The sequence below is a fragment of the Salvelinus alpinus genome, chromosome 1 (assembly GCF_045679555.1).
Source record: "Salvelinus alpinus chromosome 1, SLU_Salpinus.1, whole genome shotgun sequence".
In the NCBI taxonomy this organism is placed as follows: domain Eukaryota; kingdom Metazoa; phylum Chordata; class Actinopteri; order Salmoniformes; family Salmonidae; genus Salvelinus; species Salvelinus alpinus.
The window spans coordinates 112,182,415-112,209,443 of record NC_092086.1 but is presented as its reverse complement, the minus strand read 5'-3'; the positions used below and the strand labels follow the sequence as shown (position 1 = coordinate 112,209,443).

At 42.3% G+C, this 27,029-nt stretch overlaps 1 protein-coding gene and 1 long non-coding RNA gene across 2 annotated transcripts; both read right to left on the bottom strand.

The window, feature by feature from the left end:
- Positions 1-14,638: 14,638 nt before the first annotated feature.
- On the bottom strand, positions 14,639-17,067 carry LOC139539056 (uncharacterized). Its single transcript, XR_011667864.1, has 2 exons — positions 16,746-17,067; positions 14,639-16,039 (listed from the first exon to the last, which is right to left on the bottom strand). It is a non-coding gene; the product is annotated as an uncharacterized lncRNA (long non-coding RNA).
- A 1,686-nt stretch (positions 17,068-18,753) lies between these two features.
- On the bottom strand, positions 18,754-25,379 carry LOC139539048 (protein 60A-like). Its single transcript, XM_071341744.1, has 5 exons — positions 25,021-25,379; positions 23,492-23,649; positions 22,300-22,410; positions 22,007-22,143; positions 18,754-20,438 (listed from the first exon to the last, which is right to left on the bottom strand). The coding sequence occupies exons 1-5, from the start codon at positions 25,146-25,148 to the stop codon at positions 20,301-20,303; spliced, it is 672 nt and encodes a 223-aa protein (XP_071197845.1). The 5' UTR covers positions 25,149-25,379; the 3' UTR covers positions 18,754-20,300.
- Positions 25,380-27,029: the final 1,650 nt, after the last annotated feature.

Sequence of the window (27,029 nt, the reverse complement as noted above, 5' to 3'; positions counted from 1 at the left end):
TCTTGACAGTTTAATACACCTGGGGTTGCTATACATAACTTGAACCACAAGAGATTCACTGAAATTAAAATAGTCCAGGCATTTATATATACATTTTAGTTGTACTTTATCAAAAGCCTTTTCAAAATCTGCTATGAAGACCTGGATTCTTTTATGTTTCATATTGTTTCAAGTAATTGAGGTATATTATTTCCAATGTATCGTCCATGTAAAAAACCTGTCTGATCAGAATTAACAATATCTGGCAAAACGTTTTATTTTATTTATTCTTAAACTTTAATTAACTAGGCAAGTCAGTTAAGAACAAATTCTTATTTACAATGACAGCCTACCGCGGAACAGTGGGTTAACTGCCCCGTTCAGGGGTAGAATGACAGATTTTTTTTTTTACCTTGTCAGCTCGGGGATTCGATCCAGCAACCTTTCAGTACTTGCCCAATGCTCTAACCACTAGGCTACCTGCCGCCACACATTTTTAATTCTATGTGCTATGCGTTTTTCCAGGATTCTAGCAACATTGAAGTATTTTTTTATGGACTGGATCATTATGCTTACCCCCTGGCTCCAGTTTCAGTAATAGTGCAATCAGACCTTGCTGAGCACCAGATAGTAAAAATTATTTATAGGAGTAGTTTAAAACATGCTAATAATGGCTCTTTGAGGACATACACATTTTTTAGGACATCAAGCCCTGGGGTTTTTCCAGACTGAAAGGATTTAATTGCCTCAAGAAGTTCCTCCTCTGTAAATTGGCCTTCACACAAGTCTTAATTAAGGTGTTAATTTTACATTATTATTTTTAGGAAATAAATCCTTACAGTTAACATCATTCAGTGGAGATGGAGGAGACTGAAAAGAAAACATATGTTTAAATCAAATCAAATTTATTTATATAGCCCTTCTTACTACATAAGCTGATTTCTCAAAGTGCTGTACAGAAACCCAGCCTAAAACCCCAAACAGCAAGCAATGCAGGTGTAGAAGCACGGTGGCTAGGAAAAACTCTCTAGAAAGGCCAAAACCTAGGAAGAAACCTAGAAAGGAACCAGGCTATGAGGCTAAGGCCTCTTTCAAAATATAATTTGCTGAATCGTCTATGACTTCGTCATTTGTAACGAGTTTCTGTAAATCATTTTTGGAATCATTTCGATGTTGACATTTTTCATCCAGTTCGCTTTATTTTTGTAGTAAATTGCACTTGATTGTTCTTGAACAGGTTCCTCCAGTTCTTTTTGTTTTTCCTCTAACTTATTCTGTGCCTCTATAGTACAGTTGTTATTGCTACCTGTGCCATTAGTTCCTCTATTTCCTTAGTCTAATCTCTTTTGACAGAAACTGAATTTGTTTTAAAGATGAGTATTGAATTGAATGGCTTCTAAAGGTGCATTTGAAAGTATCCCATATAACAAGGGGATCGGTATTTAAGCCTCCATATATCCACAGGTTCTAATGTGTCCATGATAGTTGTGATCTCCTTAAGTGCATGAGGGTGATAGTTTGTAGTGTGATTTCCTTTATGGTCCATTGAAGTACTCAAAACCGTGTTATAATCTTCCAAAAATAATAATAGGCTTGTTTGTTGTTGATTCTGATAGATTGTTATAAATATTTTAGAAGACGTGTGGATCATTATTTGGACCTTATAGATTAATGAGACAGATTTATTTATCGTCCACTAGCATTTTGAAAAGGATTGGAGCGTATACGCTTGGTGTCAGGAAGCAGGTGCAGAAGGTATGTTTAATGATAAGGGTAGATAACAAAACAGGAGAAGCGTATTGAATGTGACAAAAAACAATACTGCCTGAACACGGACGCTACTGAGGGCTAAATAAAGGGAGAGTTGGTGATGAGGTTCAGATGTGCGTAACAACAATGGGGAACAGGTGTGCATAATGATGATTGCCAGGACCGGTGGTTAGTAGACCTGCGACGTTGAGGAGAGGGCCGGTCCGGACAGCGGAGATGGGGTCCAGGATGCCGGCCGCCGGGACCCAACAGCTCTCCTCTGGGCCGTACCCCTCCCAGTCCACCAGGTACTGGAGCCGACCCCCACAACGTCGGCGGCATAGGTGGGGGTTCAATCAATGTCCAGGGGAGGCGGGAGGGTGTCGCGGGGAACGGCACCAGCCAGGGGACAGGAACCAATGGCCTGAGGATGGCAACATGAAAAGATCCGGTAGTTGATGGGGAGTTGTAATTGATATGTTACCTCATTGACCCTCCGGAGGACCTTAAAGGGTCCCACAAACTGGGGTCTCAGCTTCCGGCAAGGAAGGCGGATTGGGAGGTTCATGGTTGAGAGCCAGACGCGATCACCAGGATGGAACACAAAAGCTTCACTGCGGTGGCGGTCCACCTGCTCCTTCTGGTGGGGACAATGCGTTGGCGCCTCACATGAGCAGTGATCCAAACCTCCACTGCGCGCCAGAATCACTCGTCCACCGGAGGGGTTTCGGTCTGGCTCGGAGTCCATGGGGCCAGGGCCAGCTGATATCCCAGGACGTACTGGAAGGAGTGACAAAGTGAGTACTGGGCATACTCTGCCCAGGGAAGGAACCGGGCCCACTCCTCCTGCCGGTCCTGGCACTGACTCCTAAGTCACCTCCCCAGCTCCTTGTTGGTCCTCTCCACCTGCCTGTTGGACTGAGTCCTGTACCCAGATGTGAGGCCATTTCCCCGAGCTTCTCCATGAAGGCTCTCCATACCCGCAACGTGAATTGGGGGCAACGGTCGGAGACGATAGGGAGACCAGAGAGAGGGATACAACGGCAGGATTTGGAGAATCTGTCCACAACAACCATAACAGTGGTGAAACCATCCGACGGAGGGAAGATCAGTAACATAATCTATGGCAGATGGGACCAATGCCGCTGAGGCACGGGAAGGGGAAGGAGTTTCCCTGCTGGAGCATGCCAGGGCGATTTGGTTTGGGCACATTTGGAGCAGTTGACGTAGCGGGCGACATCTTGCGCCAAGTTGGGCCACCAGTACTTTGCAGAGATGGATTGAATGGTGCGGGCGATACCTGGGTCTCCAGCTGCAAGGGATGTGTGCGCCCAGGTCAACAGCCAATCCCTTACCTACGTGGGGATGTAGGTGTGCTCCCGAGGGCAGGTAGCAGGCGCGGGTTCCTCCCTCTCCAGCACGGGGACAACGATTCGGGAGAGCGGAATGAAGGGCACACTCAGAACTGGAACCTCTCCCGAATCGTGGCTTTGATGTTCTTTGAGGCTGGGCAATATGACAGGGTGAAGAAAATCTCATGAAGAAAAGGGCCCACCTTGCTTGGGGTGGGTTCAGCCGCCTCGCTGTCTGCATGTACTCCAGGTTCCGATGGACTGAGGCATCCACCGCCCACCGCCAAGGGTAGCGTAGGACTCATCGGCTGCAGGACACCAATTTACGGGACTTACAAGAATGTTCAAAGCTGTCGTCAAGGCTAAAGGGTGGCTACTTTGAAGAATCTCAAATACAAAATATATGTTGATTTGTTCAATACGTTTTTGGTTACTACATGATTCCATATGTGTTATTTCATAGTTCTGACGTCTTCACTATTATTCTGCAATGTACAAAATAGTAAAATAAAGAAAAACCCTTGAATGAGTAGGTGTGTCCAAACTTTTCACTGGTACTGTATAACTCAAAATTGAATACATTTCAACTCTATATATGACATGGTACAGGTATATACTTTTTTTAAAGCCCATAATTATGTGTTTGAGGTGAATACTTTTGTTTCAAAGTAGATTTGTTTAAGACTACCTAGAAACACTCTGTGTGGCCCTGATTTAGCCCACTGCAGTAAAATATTAATCCCACAAAGTTTCAACATCAATGTAAAGCCCTCTTTTGACAAAGTCATTTCTGAAGATTCACATTTATTTAATGTGATCAGTGATTAATTTAATCATGGCAAGGCAACTGGGAACATGATCGAATACAAACAGTGTAGTTATTCCCTCCACAAGGCAATCAAACAAGCAAAGCGTCAGTATAGAGACAAAGTAGAGTCGCAATTCAACTGCTGAAACGAGACGTACAGTTGAAGTCGGAAGATTACATACACTTAGGTTGGAGTCATTAAAACTTGTTTTTCAACCACTCCACAAATTTATGGTTAACAAACTATAGTTTTGGCAAGTCGGTTAGGACATCTACTTTGTGCATGACACCAGTAATTTTTCCATCAATTGTTTACAGACAGATTATTTCACTTATAATTCACTGTATCACAATTCCAGTGGGTCAGAAGTTTAAATACACTAAGTTGACTGTGCCTTTAAACAGCTTGGAAATTCCAGAAAATGATGTCATGGCTTTAGAAGCTTCTGATAGGCTAATTGATATAATTTGAGTCAATTGGAGGTGTACCTGTGGATGTATTTCTAGGCCTACTTTCAAAATCAGTGCCTCTTTGCTTGACATCATGGGAAAATCTAAATAAATCAGCCAAGACCTCAGAAAAAAAATTGTAGACCTCAACAAGTCTGGTTCATACTTGGGAGCAATTTCCAAATGCCTGAAGGTACCACGTTCATCTGTACAAACAATAGTTCGCAAGTATGAACACCATGGGACCACGCAGCCGTCATAATGCTCAGGAGGGAGACGCATTCTGTCTCTTAGAGATGAACGTACTTTGGTGCGAAAAGTGCAAATCAATCCCAGAACAACAGCAAAGGACCTTGTGAAGATGCTGAAGGAAACAGGTACAAAAGTATCCAAACTGCCATAAAAAAGCCAGACTACGGTTTGCAACTGCACATGGGGACAAAGATCGTAGTTTTTGGAGAAATGTCCTCTGGTCTGATGCAACAAAAATAGAACTGTTTGGCCATAATGACCATCATTATGTTTGGAGGAAAAAGGGGGAGGCTTGCAAGCTGAAGAACACCATCCCAACCGTGAAGAACAGGGGTGGCAGCATTATGTTGTGGGGTTGCTTTGCTGCAGGAGGGACTGGTGCACTTCACAAAATAGATGGCATCATGAGGCAGGAAAATTATGTGGATAAATTGAAGCAACATCTCAAGACATCAATCAGGAAGTTAAAGCTTGGTCACAAATGGGTCTTCCAAATGGACAATGACCCCAAGCATACTTCCAAAGTTGTGGCAAAATGGCTTAAGGACAACAAAGTAAAGGTATTGGAGTGGCCATCACAAAGCCCTGACCTCAATCCTATAGAAAATGTGTGGGCAGAACTGAAAAAGTGTGTGTGAGCAAGGCCTACAAACCTGACTCAGTTACACCAGCTCTGTCAGGAGGAATGGGCCAAAATTCACCCAACTTATTGTGGGAAGCTTGTGGAAGGCTACCCAAAACGTTTGACACAAATTTTTATGAGGATTACATGTCAGGAATTGTGAAAAACTGAGTTTAAATGTATTTGGCTAAGATGTATGTGGCATGGTCTACAGACAATCACGGATTACAAAAAGAAAACCAGCCCCGTCGCGGACATTGTCATCTTGCTCCCAGATAAATTAAACAACTTCTTTGCATGCTTTGAGGACAATACAGTGCCACCGACATGGCCCGCTACCCTAGCCGCGTCCTCAGAGCATGCGCAGACCAGCTGGCTGGTGTGTTTACGAACATATTCAATCAATCCTTATCCCAGTCTGCTGTCCCCACATGCTTCAAGATGGCCACCATTGTTCCTGTTCCCAAGAAAGCTAAGGTAACTGAACTAAATTACTATCGCCCCATAGCACTCACTTCTGCCATCATGAAGTGCTTTGAGAGACTAGTCAGGGATCATATCACCTCCACCCTACCTGATACTCTAGACCCCCTCCAATTTGCTTAACGCCCCAATAGGTCCACAGACGATGCAATCGCCATCACACTGCACACTGCCGTATCCCATCTGGACAAGAGGAATACCTACGTAAGAATGCTGTTCATCGACTACACCTCAGCATTCAACACCATAGTACCCTCCAAACTCATCATTAAGCTTGAGACCCTGGGTCTCGACCCTGTGCTGTGCAACTGGGCCCTGGACTTTCTGACGGGCTGCCCCCAGGTGGAGAGGGTAGGAAACAACATCTCCACCCCGCTGATCCTCAACACTGGGGCCCCACAAGGGTGCGTTCTCAGCCCTCTCCTGTACTCCCTGTTCACCCATGACTGCGTGGCCATGCATGCCTCCAACTCAATCATCAAGTTTGCAGACGACACTACAGTGGTAGTCTTGATTACCAACAACGACGAGACAGCCTACAGGGAGGAGGTGAGGGACCTCGGAGTGTGGTGTCAGGAAAATAACGTCTCATTCAAAATCAACAAAACAAAGAAGATGATCGTGGACTTCAGGAACCAGCAGAGGGAGCACCCCCCTATCCATATCAACAAGACAGTAATGGAGAAGGTGGAAAGTTTTAAGTTGCGTACACATCACGGACAAACTGAAATGGTCCACCCACATAGACAGCGTGGTGAAGAAGGCGCGACAGCGCCTCTTCAACCTCAGGAGGCTGAAGAAATTTGGCTTGTCACCTAAAACCCCTCACAAACTTTTACAGATGCATAATTGAGAGTATCCTATCGGGCTGTATCACCGCCTGGTATGGCAACTGCACCACCCTCAACCGCAAGGCTCTCCAGAGGGTAGAGCGGTCTGCACAACGCATCACCGGGGGCAAACTACCTCCCCTCCAGGACACCTACAGCACACGATGTCACAGGAAGGCCAAAAAGATCATCAAGGACAACAACCACCAGAGCCACTGCCTGTTTGCCACACTGTCATCCAGAAGGCGAGGTCAGTACTGGTGCATCAAAGCTGGGACTGAGAGACTGAAAAACAGCTTCTATTTCAAGGCCATCAGACAGGCTGCTGCCAACATACAGACTCAAATCACTGGCCACTTTAATAAATGGATTTAACAAAGGTATCACTAGTCACTTTAAATAATGCCACTTTAATAATGTTTGCATATCCTACATTAATCATCTCATATGTATTTACTGTATTTTATACCATCTATTGCATCTTGCCTATGCCGCACGGCCATCGCGCATCCATATATGTATATGTAAATATTCTGATTCCAGCCCCTTACATTGTGTGTATAAGGTAGTCTTTGTGAATTTCTTAGATGACTTGTTAGATATTACTGCACTGTCAGAACTGGAAGCACAAGCATTTCGCTACACTCGCATTAACATCTGCTAACCATGTGTGTGTGACCAATAACATCTGCTAACCATGTGTATGTGACCAATAACATCTGCTAACCATGTGTATGTGACCAATAACATCTGCTAACCATGTGTATGTGACCAATAACATCTGCTAACCATGTGTATGTGACCAATGACATCTGCTAACCATGTGTATGTGACCAATAACATCTGCTAACCATGTGTATGTGACCAATGACATCTGCTAACCATGTGTATGTGACCAATAACATCTGCTAACCATGTGTATGTGACCAATGACATCTGCTAACCATGTGTATGTGACCAATAACATCTGCTAACCATGTGTATGTGACCAATAACATCTGCTAACCATGTGTATGTGACCAATAACATCTGCTAACCATGTGTATGTGACCAATAACATCTGCTAACCATGTGTATGTGACCAATAACATCTGCTAACCATGTGTATGTGACCAATAACATCTGCTAACCATGTGTATGTGACCAATAACATCTGCTAACCATGTGTATGTGACCAATAACATCTGCTAACCATGTGTATGTGACCAATGACATCTGCTAACCATGTGTATGTGACCAATAACATCTGCTAACCATGTGTATGTGACCAATGACATCTGCTAACCATGTGTATGTGACCAATAACATCTGCTAACCATGTGTATGTGACCAATGACATCTGATAACCATGTGTATGCGACCAACAACATTTGATTTGATTGATTAACCCTGTTAATGGAACTCTCATTTTAATATGGTGAAACTTGAGTTTGCAAGAAAGGCATTTCCCTGTACTTGTGCGTGTGATATTAAAACTTGAAACGTACTTTAAAAAAAAAAAAACGATTCTAATAGTAAAATCACGGTGTAAAGTCAGGTGAGCTGGTTCTACTCTGTTTGGCCATTATCTGGTGTTTTGTGTTGGAAAACTGAGCGGGTCGAGCAAAACACGTCAACCCTGTCCCCGATTGGCTAGAAATATTTTAGCAATGTTTTAGCAATTACTTTTTTTGTGAAGCTTGCCTTCAACTGCCACTCCCTGTTTCACACAACAAGCTTCCATTCCCACTGTCACAACGGGATTTATGGCTGATTTAAGATGACTGCCACTCCCTGTTTCACACAACAAGCTTCCATTCCCCCTGTCACAACGGGATTTATGGCTGATTTAAGATGAAATCGTTATCCCTGTTACGGTCAACCCTGGTAAAAAAGATAAAATAGATTTCACCTAATTTTAACATTCTGTCATAAATAGCACAAGTTCACAAAAAACACGTCTTCCCAAGTTACACTGTTAAAAATAGGTGAAATCAACAACAAAAAATCTCCCAAGTTACACTTCTCAAAAAGCATCCGACTTGTTGGAACGACACAGTTGTTTACATTAGGTCCCGTGGGTCAAAGGTCATGTACACTGCAGTGTGTTTATACAATATCTCTTTCTGTTTACTGGGGGTGTGATGTTTTTCCAAATGCTTAGAAGCTTGTCATCTCTTAACATCTTTCACACTGCCACATTCAAGGAGCAGAAGACTCATTTGGACGCTTGTAAGAAATCCTGCTACGTCCTCCGACAAAACCATCAAACAGGCAAAGCATCAATACAGGAGTAAAATCGAATCCTACTACTCTGGCTCTGAAGCTCGTCGGATGTGGCAGGGCTTGCAAACTATCACTGATTACAAAGGGAATCCCAGCCGCGAGCTACGCAGGGACATAAGCCTACCAGACGAGCTAAAGGTTTTTTATGTTCGCTTCGAGGCAAGCAACTGTGTAATCAATCTCTCCGTAGCCGATGTGAGTAAGACCTTTAAACAGGTTAAAGTACAGGGGGACGCCAAGAGAGAAACAAGGTTTCTGGGTCACTGCTCCAGCAATGCAGCACCATCTGTAAAACAGCATCGACATCCTGTTGCGCACTTCTTATTCAGTAGCAGTGTTAACTGGGTCAATACTGCCTTTTGCATCCCTTTTGATATTTTAAGTAGAAATTGTGCACCCATATTGAATTTTAAATGCCCTTTATATTAAATAAAGTCCCTTTTAATATGGATCACATGAACAGATCAATAAATCAGATTTGTAATGTAAATAAAGACTTGCTAAAATGCCAAGATTAAGCATTTGGACATTTTCCTTCATGCACCATCTGTGACTTCTAGGAAGATTTTAACCCACTTAACCCCAACATTTCTCCCAAGTTATCACCATCATTGTAAAGCCCTAGTTGGCCTCCCGAGTGGCGCAACGGTCTAAGGCACTGCAGTGCTTGAGGCGTCACTACACATCCGGGTTCAATCCCGGGCTGTGTTGCAGCCAGCCGTGACCGGGAGACCCATGAGGCGACGCCCAATTGGCCCAGCGTCGTCTAGGTTAGGGGTGGGTTTGGCCGGCCAGGATGTCCTTGTCCAATCGGGCTCTAGCGACTCCTGTGGCGGGCCGGGCGCCTGCAGGGTGACTTCGGTTGCCAGTTGGACAGTGTTTCCACTGGCACATTGTTGCGGCTGGCTTCCGGGTTAAGGCAGCAGTGTGTCAAGAAGCAGTGCGGCTTGGCGGGGTCGTGTTTCGGAGGACGCATTGGCTCTCGACCTTCGCCTCTCCCGAATCCGTACGGGAGTTGCAGCGATGGGACAAGCCTGTGTTTACCATTGTATATCACAGAATTAGGCAGAAAAATAAGTAAATAAATAATAAGACCTAGTTGTGTTGCATTTCTGAAGATGATTATTTATTTCATGTGATTTGTGACAAGTCTGTCCCTCGTTTAAGGTTTAACAGTACAACCCTGGTACGTGAACTGAACTCTCATTTTAAGAAGGTGAAACATACTTTAAAAAATGTTATTCAAAAGAAACATTGAACATCTAATAGTCAAATCATAGTGTAAAAGCCTTTTGGCCATTTTCTGGTGTTTGTGGTGGAAAACTGAGCAGGTCAAGCATAACACGTCAACCCTGTTACCTATAGATAGACAGGCTAGAATAACACGTCAACCCTGTTACCTATAGATAGACAGGCTAGAATAACACGTCAACCCTGTTACCTATAGATAGACAGGCTGGAATAACACGTCAACCCTGTTACCTATAGATAGACAGGCTAGAATAACACGTCAACCCTGTTACCTATAGATAGACAGGCTAGAATAACACGTCAACCCTGTTACCTATAGATAGACAGGCTAGAATAACAAGTCAACCCTGTTACCTATAGATAGACAGGCTAGAATAACACGTCAACCCTGTTACCTATAGATAGACAGGCTAGAATAACACGTCAACCCTGTTACCTATAGATAGACAGGCTAGAATAACACGTCAACCCTGTTACCTATAGATAGACAGGCTAGAATAACACGTCAACCCTGTTTCCTATAGATAGACAGGCTAGAATAACACGTCAACCCTGTTACCTATAGATAGACAGGCTAGAATAACACGTCAACCCTGTTACCTATAGATAGACAGGCTAGAATAACACGTCAACCCTGTTACCTATAGATAGACAGGCTAGAATAACACGTCAACCCTGTTACCTATAGATAGACAGGCCAGAATAACACGTCAACCCTGTTACGTATAGATAGACAGGCTAGAATAACACGTCAACCCTGTTACCTATAGATAGACAGGCTAGAATAACACGTCAACCCTGTTACCTATAGATAGACAGGCGAGAATAACACGTCAACCCTGTTACCTATAGATAGACAGGCTAGAATAACACGTCAACCCTGTTACCTATAGATAGACAGGCTAGAATAACACGTCAACCCTGTTACCTATAGATAGACAGGCTAGAATAACACGTCAACCCTGTTACCTATAGATAGACAGGCTAGAATAACACGTCAACCCTGTTACCTATAGATAGACAGGCTGGAATAACACGTCAACCCTGTTACCTATAGATAGACAGGCTAGAATAACACGTCAACCCTGTTACCTATAGATAGACAGGCTAGAATAACACGTCAATTCTGTTACCTATAGATAGACAGGCTAGAATAACACGTCAACCCTGTTACCTATAGATAGACAGGCTAGAATAACACGTCAACCCTGTTACCTATAGATAGACAGGCTAGAATAACACGTCAACCCTGTTACCTATAGATAGACAGGCTAGAATAACACGTCAACCCTGTTACCTATAGATAGACAGGCTAGAATAACACGTCAACCCTGTTAACCATAGATAGACAGGCTAGAATAACACGTCAACCCTGTTACCTATAGATAGACAGGCGAGAATAACACGTCAACCCTGTTACCTATAGATAGACAGGCTAGAATAACACGTCAACCCTGTTAACCATAGATAGACAGGCTAGAATAACACGTCAACCCTGTTACCTATAGATAGACAGGCTAGAATAACACGTCAACCCTGTTACGTATAGATAGACAGGCTAGAATAACACGTCAACCCTGTTAACTATAGATAGACAGGCTTGAATAACACTTATTTACAATTTTGTTTTGTTTTGTGAAGCTTGCCTTCAACTGCCACTCCCTGTTTCACACAACAAGCTTCCATTCCCCTTGTCACAAGGGGATTTATGGCTGATTTAATATGAAATCGTTATCCCTGTTACGGTCAACCCTGGTAAAAAAATAAAATAGATTTCACCTAATTTTAACATTTTGTCATAAATAGCACAATTCAACTTAATAAAAAACACTTCCCAAATTACAATGTTAAAATGAGGTGAAATTTAAAAAAAAAATCTCCCAAGTTACACTTCTCAAAAAGCATCCGACTTGTTGGAACGACACAGTTGTTTACATTAGGTCCCGTGGGTCAAAGGTCATGTACACTGCAGTGTGTTTATACAATATCTCTTTCTGTTTACTGGGGGTGTGATGTTTTTCCAAATGCTTAGAAGCTTGTCATCTCTTAACATCTTTCACACTGCCACATTCAAGGAGCAGAAGACTCATTTGGACGCTTGTAAGAAATCCTGCTACGTCCTCCGACAAAACCATCAAACAGGCAAAGCATCAATACAGGAGTAAAATCGAATCCTACTACTCTGAAGCTCGTCGAATGTGGCAGGGCTTGCAAACTATCACGGATTACAAAGGGAATCCCAGCCGCGAGCTGCCCAGAGACGTAAGCGTAGCAGATGAGCTAGAGGTTTTCTATGCTCGCTTCGAGGCAAGCAATTGTGTAATCAATCTCTCCGTAGCCGATGTGAGTAAGACCTTTAAACAGGTTAACAGTCACAAGGCCGCAGGGCCATTTGGAGTACCAGGACGCATACTCAGAGTATGCGCTGACCAGCTGGCAAGTGTCTTCACTGACATTTTCAACCTCTCCCGACCCAGTCTGTAATACCTACATGTTCCAAGCAGATCACCATAGTCCCTGTGCCCAAGAACGCCAAGGTAACCTGTCTAAATGATTATCGCCCCGTAGCACTCACATCTGTAGCCATGAAATGCTTTGAAAGGCTGGTTGGTCATGACATCAACACCACCATCCCAGACACCCTGGACAGCCGCACACGAGCCTAAAATCACCATGCGCAATGCCAAGCGTCGGCTGGAGTGGTGTAAAGCTCGCCACCATTGGACAATGGAGCAGTGGAAACACGTTTTCTGGAGTGATGAATCACACTTCACCATCTGGCAGTCCGACGTACTAATCTGGGTTTGGCGGATGCCAGGAGAACACTACCTGCCCCAATGCATAGTGCCAACTGTAAAGTTTGATGGAGGGGGAAAAATGGTCTGGGGCTGTTTTTCATGTTTCGGGCTAGACCCCTTAGTTCCAGTGATATTCTAGATGATTTTGTGCTTCCAACTTTGTGGCAACAGTTTGGGGAATTCTCTTTCCTGTTTCAGCATGACATTGCCCTCGTGCACAAAGCGAGGTCGGTGTGGAAGAACTTGACTGGTCTGCACAGAGCCCTGACCTCAACCACATCGAACAACTTTTTTGATGAATTGAAAACGCCGACTGCGAGCCAGGTCTAATCAACCGACATCAGTGGCCGACCTCACTTATGCTCTTGTGGCTGAATGGAAGCAAGGTCCCCGCAGGCAATGTTCCAACATCTGAAGAGTTGGAGGATGTTATAGCAGAACAGGAAGGACAAACTCCATATTAATGCCCATGATTTTAGAATGAGATGTTCGACGAGCAGATGTCCACACACTTTTGGTCAAGTAGTTTATCTATCTCAATTACCTCGTACCCTAGCACTTCGACTCTGTACTGGTACCTCGTGTACATAGCCAGATCATTACTCATTGTGAATTTATTGTTACTTTTATTATTAGGTGTTTTACTTTTCTATTATTTATCTATTTTCTTTCTCTCTACAGTGTTGGGAAGGGCCCATAAGTAAGTATTTCACTTTTAGTCTACACCTGTTGTTTACGAAGCATGTGACGAATACAATTGTATTTTATTTTATTTGACTCAACTGCACTTGCACTGCATGTCCCTCACTGGTTCACTGCATGTCCCTCTCTGGTTCACTGCATGTCCCTCATCAGTTCACTGCATGTCCCTCATCAGTTCACTGCATGTCCCTCACTGGTTCACTGCATGTCTCTCATCAGTTCACTGCATGTCCCTCTCTGGTTCACTGCATGTCCCTCATCAGCTCACTGCATGTCCCTCATCAGTTCACTGCATGTCCCTCATCAGTTCACTGCATGTCCCTCGTCAGTTCACTGCATGTCCCTCTCTGGTGAAAACTCTTCAGGGGACATACTGTTCCAGTTCGGTGTACAGTCCAGGCACGAGTCTCTCTGAAGAATCTTCCTGGCACCACAATCAAAAGAGGCCAGCTTGGTGGATGCTAGATCTTCCTATGTGTTTTGCACACTCAAACAGTAGTCTTTCTTATACTTGACATCAAATTGTAATCTCCCTATTCAGCTGTGTAGAGAATTAGAAATGTGTAGAATTATGTGATAACAGGGAATACGTGGGTGGCTGCAGGGTTTCCCATAGCTGGGAGTGGGGACCAGGGCTGGGGTCTATTGGAATTGAAAGCAGTCAATTTAGGATGGGATTTTATTTAACATAAAAAAAAAAAAAACACATTTCAAATAAATAGCTTCTTCTACTATTGAGAAGTCATTGAACATATACTTTTTTCAAGTTTGAATTTTAATTTCAGCTCTGGTGGGGACCATAATGTGCTGAGTGTGCGACCCTGAGTTAAATAGGGCAATGTAGGCATGTGCATGATACTGTGTTTTTGCCAGCAGAGGGAGCTATGGTCAATATAATGTGCTCTACAGCTCGCTGTGGTAAGGTAACGCCCACTGTTGTTGCAAACTGTCCACCATTTTCCTGTTTCTTGCTTCTATATAAAGTTTTAAAAAAAATCCAGGTCTGAAACAGTTCCTATTCTCTCAACTTTTAATGATTTGTTATGGTAAGATCAAACTATGGCCTTCTTTTTGTGCAAGCTCACAGACATACATAATCATGTAAAGTTGTTTTAATATTGTGGATACTTGACATGGTTGGAAAAACATTATAGTAAAGCTCACAGTTTACAGCGGTTACATCAAACCAATTAGTGTGGTGTTATAGCAAATTAAAGTAAATAAAATAGAAGTTAAAGTAAATATAATAAAAGTTCAATAAAATAATGTGCTTTAGGACAGTTTCTGGTGTTCACACACTTAAATTAGCAGCTACGTCTATTTCATATAAGAAGCTTATACATTCTATATACATATGTGTCATCAAATGTTTGCTCCACACAATAGAGCACAAATGAACACAAAGGCCTCAAATCCATATTAGTTTAAATATCATCTCAATCTAGAATCAACTATCGACCCAAAAGCATACATCCATACGGCATATTAACAATGATATTGTTATCAATCTATCAATCAACCAATGAAATACAACGGTTCATTTTCACCTTCCATACATTTACCTCAGGTTCTTCTCAGTCCTTCTCAACGTCACCTTTAACATCTCAGAGTTAAAGATATGCTGCCAAAACTGAGTCCGTTTCAAGTCATCGTTAATAATAGTACTCCATTTAGTCAACAGTCTTGTGTCAAAGAGTTCTGGGTATTTCATCGGACAATCCGTTGTTTTGACTGACTTTCCATTTGAATCGGACATCCTTTTTCGTTTCCATAAACATGATATAACCTACTGTGAGTGTTAGTGTCGTCGTCCTCCTCCCTAAGGATTTCATTCAGCAGCAGTGACAATTGTAGCGAGAATCTAAAGACAAAATATACGTTGCAACTTGTCACTCTATATATTTTTGGGGGTGGGGGGAGTGGCAGGGCGCCACTGCTAAATCAATATATGAAGAAACACCGTTATATACAATATGTTGCTGACGAGATAGATAGCTGTGGAATAAACAAGACTATCAGATCCAGATGCATTTACAATAGGAGAAGGGTTACCTAACAATTCTGACAAACTAACCTTGACGCCATTAAACATTTTGGATGGTCATCGGTTTAACAAGTCCATTTCATCCCCCTCCTTGGCTTTGTAGGTTACTGATTCAGCCTCTGCCACATCGTCACCAGGAAAGGTGGGCACCTAATAGGAATCCTGTGTTCCAAGGTGCTCTGCTGTGGGACAACCTGCACACAGAACGTTGGCAATCTCTTTGTCACGGTGAACTCGTCTGTGACGTCAAAGCGGAGACCACAGCGTTTGGAGAGGGGCATGGGACCGTTGTGAGGAGTTAGTATGTTGTTAAGGTGGAGGAGAGTAGCTTTCAATCCAAGGGTTTCCTGGTTAACCAGTGACACATCCACAGGTAACACGATGTAGGCATGAAGCAGGCTCTCTCCGGGGCTACACTTCGTTCTCCTGGACCAGCAGTATTCTCCATGCGCACCTGTAGAGAAAGGGGATTGTCTTAGTATGGTACATGGTATATGATATATGCCACTTAGCAGTTGCCAGCCCCACACTCCTACCAACTGAGCCACACACAGCACCACAGATAGTCTATTCTGCATATCCTTTTTATCAGTGATTTTTTCTTTTTCTTTCTAGAAACGAATGCTTTTTTTTTCTCAGCAATCAGCAATTCCCTTAGACTGTGATATATCATGCTATATAGTGCTTAATATAATATTTTTAGGGGTGGGCACCAATATTGAAAATTCAATATGATATTGATATCCATTTGATATTGTTTGATATCAAAATGAGCAAGACATATTGTGAAATCGGTTTATTCTTCCTGTTAACCTACACTGTTCTGTAAGAAACGCATACATGACTGTTCCTGCATGAACAAAACCCTCTCACAGACTCTTGACTTATCATACTGAACTGCCTGCTGATGGTCCATCAACAGTGGATGGGCTTCCCATTGTATTCAAACTGGTTAGGTAAGTTCATGTTACCAGAAAATTCCCAAATGGAAAATCCGCAAGCAGTTGTCTGGACTTCACAGAAAAGTGAACAGTCACACAGTTGCAATGTATTTTCTACAAACCGATTTGATATCGATATTGAATTGAAAAATACAACTGATATCGATATAGATTTTCCATATCAGTGCCCATCACAGAATATATCTATCATGTTCTCACCTGCTGTAGAGTCTTTGAAGCGTACAGTAGGTATATTTTGGGTCTCCAGCATAGCTCTGTAAGTCAGTACAGTGCAGCCTAGCACACACTCCGACGGTGGGTCCAGATCTTTGGATATCTCTGTCAGTAATCTGTCCTTGTCTGTACATTCCATCCCACCATCCAGTGCCCCCATGGCCAAGAACATGGTGGACAAAACCCCACAGAAAACCTGAACAGACCAGTAGTTAGCCATTCTGACCCAAACCAGCCAAAAGTCAAGTCAGGGAAAAAGTTGAGCTGCTGCCTCTTGCGGCTGCTGTGCTGTGCTGTGCTGTGTCGTAGTAGCTCCAATAAGCATTTTCATTGCTCATCACTCCCCCCCCAAAAAATATTTGTTTAGAAAGCAAATGTTGGTACTGCTGCTGAAATAGCAGTTGGGTCATTCCACCAATTCGGTGGATTTTGAGAAGTGTAACTTGGTAAAAAAAAGAAGGAAAAAAAAGGGTCAGTGCAGTTAAAAATGTGTTTTTCCTTCATTTAAAAAAATAATATTTCCACACTAGAAGGTCAAAATAACACTCGGAAATTGTGAAAATTAGAATAATGCCCATTTTGTGTAAAAGCTGTTTGAAAAAAATTCCTGGAATTTCAGCCTGTTCAGGTGGGATGGAACTTTTGGCCCAAGTCATGACGTCACAACGTGATCTGATTATAATACACCAATGACTGTTCCTTACCATGAAAGGCTTAGTTACAAGCCCTTAACCAACAAAGCAGATCAAGAAATAGAGAAAAAATGTACTAAATAAACAAAAAAAACTAAAATATTAAAAAATATTAAAAAAGTTACACAATAAAAGAAGTAAATAAAATAAGTAACAGGGTTGACGTGTTATGCTTGACCTTCTCAGTTTTCCACCACAAACACCAGAAAATGACCAAAAAGTGTAGAACCAGCTCATCTGCTTTTACACTGATTGGACTATTAGATGTTCCCATACGATTTCGGGAGAGGCGAAGGTCGAGAGCCAATGCGTCCTCCGAAACACGACCCCGCCAAGCCGCACTGCTTCTTGACACACTGCTGCCTTAACCCAGATGCCAGCCGCAACAATGTGTCAGAGGAAACATTGTCCAACTGGCGACCTGTAAGCATGCAGGCGCCCGGCCCGCCACAGGAGTCGCTAGAGCGCGATGGGACAAGGATCTCCCGGCCGGCCAAACCCTCCCCTAACCCAGACGACACTGGGCCAATTGTGCGTCGCCTCATGGGTCTCCCGGTCGCGGCTGGCTGCAACACAGCCCGGGGTCAAACCCGGATCTGTAGTGACGCCTCAAGCACTGCAGTGCCTTAGACCGTTGTGCCACTCGGGAGGCCAACTAGGGCTTTACAATGACGGTGATAACTTGGGAGAAATGTTGGGGTTAAGTGGGTTAAAATCTTCCTAGAAGTCACAGATGGTGCATGAAGGAAAATGTCCAAATGCTTAATCTTGGCATTTTAGCAAGTCTTTATTTACATTACAAATCTGATTTATTGATCTGTTCATGTGATCCATATTAAAATGGGACTTTATTTAATATAAAGGGCATTTAAAATTCAATATGGGTGCACAAGCATTTCTACTTAAAATATCAAAAGCGATGCAAAAGGCAGTATTTTCATGGAACGACCCAGAATAAGAAGTGCGCAACAGGATGTCGATGCTGTTTTACAGATGGTGCTGCATTGCTGGAGCAGTGACCCAGAAACCTTGTTTCCCTCTTGGCGTCCCCCTGTACATTTAGGTTTCCTGTCAAACTGATCCCACAGCCGGGGGCTATGAATCACTACCTCTATTAAGAGGTCACTGTATAAATAGTTATTCACTTTTAGGTTACACTTCAAATGCAGTTTTAAAATTCAGGTGAATAAAGATACATTTGGACAGCATTTATAAATAGTATGAGTTCTCCAATGCATAAAAAAAAAAAATACTGATATTTGACTGTTTAATCTTGGAAATAATGAAATTAGAATCCAGAATTCTTGTAGTAGCATTTATTAAAGAATTTAATCAGATAATAGACATATAATTGATACAAATTCTCAAACTGTGTGATCAATGGCAATAACACATTTCACCACATTCTTTAAAAACCAAAACATTTTAGTGAAGCTGTGACAACCTCAGGTACATTCCATATCGTGGTGATAAATATTATGATGAAAATACATTGTGAAAAGGTGGCAATGTGAGGTAAATGTAAAAGGAATACATTTATTTAGTGTATCTCAAAGAAAATATAAAAAGAGTATATATTTATCCAACTGCCAAAACCAGAAAATGCCGTGGACCAAGTTTAGGACTGATAGACAACAATATTGTCGAAAGGAGCACGTGGGAAGCATTGAGGGATAACAATTAAAGTCTCAAATGTAGCAGACTGAAATACTTTTTGGACTGCATATGTGCAACCGAACAAATGTCTTAACTGAAAATGAGAGGCTTTGTTTGGTGAAACCTGTAGCACTATAATTTATCTCTATGCCCAAAGTTTCTACGTGTCCAAACATGGAGCTTTCCAATGGAGTGGAAAATCACAGCACATATAAGAACAAGATTTTTGTTTGGGGGGAGATCAGAATCTTTATTTTACATAACCCAGAATGTATTTTTTTGGAAATGTTATACTTTTGTAGAAAACTGGTTCCATGCATGTTACAGTCCCAGGGAAAAGCTCGTTTAGATGAGAGCTCTGCAGTTATTGCCTAGTGCTGAGAGATTTTTTTTTTTGGCATGGGAAGCCTGTGTTCACATTTTTGTGGGGAACATGGAATAGCATTACTTTGATCCCTTGCCAGTCTAGTGCTTCAGGGTTGTGAAATATCGTCGTCAAAAATAACATCAAAGCACATATGAAATGTCATTAAAGCAAGACTGCCAACGTTTATTCAACCAGAACTAATAGCTGTCAGTTTTCTGTTTTTCAGAACGGAGTGGCTGCGGATCTGGTTTTTACTCAGACCTTTTCTTATTTTGAGACCGCCTAAATGTCCCGAAGCTTCTGCGCATGTGCAGGATTCTCTCTGTATATTTTTTTTATGTAGCCACTGCTTACAATAAGCCCCCTTCTGGGAAAAGAGAGGAGAGCAGGGTTTCATATGGGAGCTAGTCCAGAGATTCTATGAAGCCACAATGATCAATTTTCTTTATGCTCCTCAAGATGAACATATTTCAATATTCAAATGTTTCTGAAAATTAACTAGGAAATAACTAGGAAATAGCCATAATCTATTTAGGAATGTAGGCTATGTGCCAAAACCTGTTCCTGTAATTTTCCCAAGATTCACAGATTTTCCAAAACTCCTGATTGGAGGATTTTGAATTTCCTGCATATTCCTTCTTGATTCTGGGAATCTTCCAAATGGGAATTCTGGAAAACCTGGGAATTTTGGGATAATTACTGGAATGTTGCAACCATGTCCACTCTATAGGTATTTCATGAGCAGAAGAGATATGGGGATGGGGTAGGGGGACTCCCTGGGATGGGGTAGGGGGACTCCCTGGGATGGGGTAGGGGGGTCAATGATCAGTCCTCAGCCGGCAGCTGGGGGTTGCCTGGGCCGCAGGCACGGGTGAGCTGCACAGAGGAGATGGTGAGGGTGCTGAACTCATCCATGTAGAGGAAGGGCACATGCTCTGTAGAAGTGGTCTGGCAGCACGGCATCTGGGGTTAGGGTTAAAGAGAGGGGGAGGGAGGAGTTAACATCTGGGGTTTGGGTTAAAGAGAGGGGGAGGGAGGAGTTAACATCTGGGGTTAGAGTTCAAGAGAGAGGGGGAGGAGTCAACAACAGAGTATCATATAGTAACCTGAACACAACCTTAGGTGTTGAAGTGCTGTCTTCACTATTTTTGGAAGACTTCTAGTAGCCTTCTTTTTACCTAGACAACCACTAGCATATTTAATATATTTATCTGGGGAGGAGTCTATATTTAATCCATAAGGCCAGAAGGGCTGTGGTATATGGCCAATATACCACGGCTAAGGGCTGTTAAGCACGACGCAACGGGGAGTGCTTGAATACAGCCATTAGCCGTGGTATATTGGCCATATACCACAACCCCCCGAGGTACCTTATTGCTATTATAAACCGGTTACCAACGTAATTAGAGCAGTAAAAATACATGTTTTGTCATACCCGTGGTATACGTTCTGATATACCACAGCCATCAGCCAATCAGCATTCAGGCCTCGAACCACCAAATGTATAATTTTTATTTTTTATTTTTAGCAATCACACCCTTTTAGTATGTTACAAATTTGAGAATCCCATTGATAATTTGGTGTCTAAATCCAGTGTCACTTGGTGTTAGTCAATTTAAATGAAGGGAAATAACATTATGAGCAAAATTATGAATCATGTGCCTTTAGTAAACATTATTATTTTTTTTAAGTTTAAAGACCTTAGATTTGAGCATCTGGGACCTCCTTTGAAGAAAATCCTCAATAATCTAAAATTGGTGTCTCATTGGTGGTCCCAGTCCTACTGTCCAGTCCTACTATTATCCTGATGGAAACATTATTTAAAGTCATTAAGCTGACATATTCGTGGATTTAGAATGGGAAGTTTTAGCCAAATACATTTCCAATAAAAAGTATATATATATATATAAAAAAAAAAAGATGTTAATAGTAAGTTGAAACACTTTGAGAAATGTGATAAGTCTAAAGCACAGGTGGCTGCTAGATGTTCCTCATGATCGACCTTGCACCTGGCTGTGCTTCTCACTCACAGCTTATTTCCACAGATACCGAGACACAACATCGATATCTCCACCAGCACAGCCTGGGGTCTCTCCAGGACACTCTGTTTCCCTGCTGTTTTCCCAGACTTGAGACAAATTCTCTTCATCTTGATGTGCGCCTGATTGTTTTAGCTTTACTGGTATGCAGGGTGGGAAGACTTTGCACTTTCCTACTGTACCAGGCAAGCTGACAACTTCAAGTATTTGAATGTTTTTTGATTCATGTATTTGTTCTGCTGTTTTCCTAGGAACTAAACTGAACATCGAGCTCGACTTACGGACTGACTAAAATGGAAACCAGGTGTGGATCTTGGGGCAGCGGACCAATTCAGAATCCAATTATCCAATAGGACAAGCCAAAAAAAACTATTATAGTAAGCTTATTCACATAATGCTAATACATTGATCATGATCATAATCCACACAATGTCCAACTACACACCAGTAAAGTGCCTTTCTTTTTTTAAGAAACATGAAGGGTTGTTTTACCTGTGAGGGGGTGTCCTTTGCGGGAGGACTGTGTGATGGGCAGCGCGAGGGGCTCAGGTCCAGTTGGGAGTTGCAGGGTGAGCACTGGACATAGGTGAAACTCTCAGGGTAGATAACCCAGTTCTCCCAGCCAAGATCTAAATTGAGAAATGAAGACAGACAGCACAGAAGGCTTAAATGCTATGGTGATGGCCACAGATATGTGCACGCACACATGCACACACGCACACTCTATTGATGTTTCATAGATTAACAGTGTTTTATACATTTTTTGTGTGAACAGAGCTGGTCACCTTTCAGGAAGATCTGTGAGGTCAGCGGACAGCATTTCAGACCACTGCGGTTGTCTGCTGCAGGACCCTCAGCCTGGGGTACAGCCTGGGGTACAGCCTGGGGTACAGCCACTATGGAGAAAGGGAAAGAACATATATGAATCAATAAGAAACATCGTGATGATGCTCTGCATCAGAATACTAGAAGCAGAATACTGTAATGATCATATGGCCCTCTTAAGCCCATTACGAACTGGCTAGCACGTTTGGTCAGGCGAACCGGGTTTTATTCTCCGCATTGGAAGCTACTCACCTCTGCTGTTATCTACAATTTGGATGGTACTGAAGTTGGCAACACTTTATTTGGATAGTCCTTAGTAGATGGTTTGTAGATAGTCAGTAGATGTTCAATAACTGTCAACAACATTTCAACTAAACATCCACTAACCCTAAACTTAACCCATACCCTTACCCTAATTCTAAACTTAACCCATATCCTAACCCTTACCCTAATTCTAAACTTAACCCATACCCTAACCCTTACCCTAATTCTAAACTTAACCCATACCCTAACTCTTAGCCTAATTCTAAACTTAACCCATATCCTAACCCTTACCCTAATTCTAAACTTAACCCATACCCTAACCCTAATTCTAAACTTACCCATACCCTAACCCTTACCCTAATTCTAAACTTAACCCATACCCTAACCCTTACCTTAATTCTAAACTTAACCCATACCCTAACCCTTACCCTAATTCTAAACTTAACCCATACCCTAACCCTTACCCTAATTCTAAACCTAGCCCATCCCTAACCGTAACCTTAGCAAGCAGTTGCTTATCAAAAGATAGTTTGTTGATAATTTGACCATCTGAAAGTATTTGTATTGTATATTTGTGTTTATTATGGTTCCCCATTAGTTCCTGCCAAGGCAGCAGCTATTCTTCCTGGGGTCCAGACACATTAAGACACTTATATCACACATAAAATAAAAAATTAAACAGTACATCATATAACACTGTCACACCACCACATATCCACAATACAAAAATTTATGATACCACTGTACAACAATATTATTATGTACGTGTGTGTACCGTGTGTGTACCGTGTGTGTACCGTGTGTTAGTCCTATACAGTAGACCAGAGGGTCATACTATCTAAATTAAGTGGGATCCTGAAATTCTATTGCTACCAAAAATGTGGCTACCTGCTTTGTCCTGGGTCTTGTGAGAGATGGCAGAGAATGCTGTCTTCCATTGCTCTCTGATGGCAGTCAGTCTGTCCGCCGCCACCTGGGGCTCCTGCTGCAGGTTGAGGGCTCTAACAAGGGTCTTTCTGATGTCATTCAACAACTCTCCACGGCACCTGCACACGGAACAGAAACAGACAAATTAGTTTATTGCAAATCAAATTAGTTTATTTGTAAATCAGTCAATTATACTGAAAATGAAAATAAATACTAAAAGAAAAAGACAACTGGAATGCTACAAATATTTTATTGTTATAAAATAAACAAATTAAGTTTATGGTTATGGAAATACTTTAGAAAACAATTCCTGGTGACATTTTTTTTTTACACAATTCCTGGTGACTTAAAAAAAAAAGTTTTATTTGTAATTTTTACTAAGATATCTTTGGTAAGAAAAATAAAAATGCAAAAGGGCCGAATTTGGCCCGTGGGCCTCCTATTGCCTTTGACCGCAACAGAGAGAAGGAGATTTTAATGTTAGCAATGGAGCGTAGCCTTCTCTCTCAGGCATTCAGTCCTGGCTGGCTACACTTCAGATTGCGTAACCATGGATATCCTGTTCTTTTGAATCTCTTGCATCCATTTTGTGAGATCTGGCAATCTCTAAAAGAATCACCAGCACCATTTTGTACATGAAATATTTAGATGGACTTCAATCAATGTATTAATGGCATGCTGTTAAATTGGGGGTAATGTTGGTAATTTAATGGAATAGATTTAATCTGAAGATGATTTTTACAAATCCAACCGGTTCAACCTTTAAATTCTAAAGTATTAAAACAGCTTGTTCACTCAGACTAAAGTTGGCTGTGTTACCAAAGCATGCATCGTTAAATCTATAACCGGAGACCATACTTTTTTTCAGGGAGTTTGTTCTCACAATCTCTATTTGAGGTGGATCGGCTCTATGTCTAAAGATAGTGTTGCTGACAGTGCTGCTGTCTCTGGAGTGTTGCAGACAGCGTTGCTCTGTCTCTGTGCCCTGAATGTTGTCATGTAAGAAAGATTGATAGTGCTGTTCATGCCTGGGGAGAACACAATGTTACACTTAGAACCGTAAGGTCAGCTCTCTCAAATCTAGATGCAGCCAAGTAAACCTCTCAAACAACCCCCGCCTCATTTCACGAGGCCTCAGCAAGCATCCAGTCAAAGGTGACTTTGCTAGTCATGATATAACCTGGTGCAGCTGTATGGGTCATCAAGATTTAAAATAGCCTAACACTGGATATAAGGTTGGCTATTTCAAGTCTTGATGACCTGTAGAACTGAGCATGGAATTTAGAAAATAGTTTATGTCAGGGATTGGCACAATGAGAACATACTAAGTTTCTGTGTTGGTTAGAAGGACAGATTACGGCCATCACGCCATTTTGAATGAAATTCCCCAACAAAAAAAAAATTTGAATTATTTTCAGAATTGATGTGTCCTCTATGATCTTCTGACTATCCAGTGATGTGTCGCTCCAGCGAGGGGTGATACTACTAACCTGTCAGGGTGGAGGACGGCAGAGCCAGTAGCAGCAGCAGGTTCCTTCTCCAAGGGCTGGAGGACAAACGACTTTCCCAGAGAACAACCAAAGAGCACCAGCATCATCACAAAGTGCGCAAAATACATTTTGGAAAGATGGTGGTCAGTCTGGCCTCTATGCAACTATCAGAGCAAATACCACCAACTTGTGGTTTTGTGGCAATTAATGAATTTGACTCTGTTCAGTAATGGAGGAAGAACTAGTTGTTCTTCAGTTGGCAGAGGAGGAGGCTGTACTGGTACAACTGATAGTGACGCTCTCGTAGAGGTCTGGGTATCCAATGGAAGCTCACAACGGGGCAGGAAGAGAATAGCTATTGTTTGTATTGGCCTGGAAACCTCAGCTTTATCTCCTCGTACACCAGGTTGTCCTTGGAATATTTTTTATGTCCTGCAAGTATGAAACAGTGTTGGGGTGATAGAGAAGGACCAGAGAGAAAGAGAGAGAGCTGAGAGAGAAAGATTAGGAGGGACAGAAAGACAGAGAGAGCTGAGAGAGAAAGATTAGGAGAGACAGAAAGACAGAGAGAGCTGAGAGAGAAAGATTAGGAGAGACAGAAAGACAGAGAGAGCTGAGAGAGAAAGATTAGGTGAGACAGAAAGACAGAGAGAGCTGAGAGAGAAAGATTAGGAGAGACAGAAAGACAGAGAGAGCTGAGAGAGACAGATTGAGAGAGAGAGAGACTACTTACCGTAGTTGTATAGACAAAGAGCATCATGGATAATGTGCGTTGAGACTGAGCACATTAAATGGTTGAACTGACTCCTGTCTCATCGTTATAAAGACGTGGTTATGAAACCAGCAAGACATAACGGTCTTGTCAAGTGGGCAATACATAATGTGTGGCTGGCTGTTACCTCAGAAGAGATGTGTGTGTGTAACCGTTATTTAACGAGGCACGTTAGTTAAGAATAAATTCTTATTTACAAATGACGGCCTACCCCGGCCGACGCTGGACCAATTGTGCACCGCCCTATGGGACTCCCAGTCACGGCCGGTTGTGATTCAGCCTGGAAGAATAGATAATAGGACATTCATTTGCAGGCGTTTCTTAAGATAAAATAAATGAAATAGCCTACTTCTCATGAATGAAACAAAATGATGTAATGTAATATGTTGAAGGAGGGGGAGATGCTTCTTTCATGGAGAAGAGCAACCATGTCTACGATATCTAGTACAAGACCTGAGAGTACAGCTGCTGTTATATGCTTTGTATTTAAAGCGTTATATTCTTTTTATTTTTTTTATTTTTTTTTTATTTCACCTTTATTTAACCAGGTAGGCTAGTTGAGAACAAGTTCTCATTTGCAACTGCGACCTGGCCAAGATAAAGCATAGCAGTGTGAACAGACAACACAGAGTTACACATGGAGTAAACAATAAACAAGTCAATAACATGGTAGAAAAAAAAGAGAATCTATATACAATGTGTGCAAAAGGCATGAGGTAGGCAATAAATTGAATAATTATAATTTAGCAGATTAACACTGGAGTGATAAATCATCAGATGATCATGTGCAAGAAGAGATACTGGTGTGCAAAAGAGCAGAAAAGTAAATAAATAAAAGCAGTATGGGGGGTGAGGTAGGTAAATTGGGTGGGTAGTTTACAGATGGACTATGTACAGCTGCAGCGATCGGTTAGCTGCTCGGATAGCAGATTTTTAAAGTTGTTGAGGGAGATAAAAGTCTCCAACTTCAGAGATTTTTGCAATTCGTTCCAGTCGCAGGCAGCAGCGAACTGGAAGGAAAGGCGTCCAAATGAGGTTTTGGCTTTAGGGATGATCAGTGAGATACACCTGCTGGAGCGCGTGTTGCAGGTGGGTGTAGCCATCGTGACCAGTGAACTGAGATAAGGCGGCACTTTACCTAGCATAGCCTTGTAGATGACCTGGAGCCAGTGGGTCTGACGACGAACATGTAGCGAGGGCCAGCCGACTAGGGCATACAGGTCGCAGTGGTGGGTCG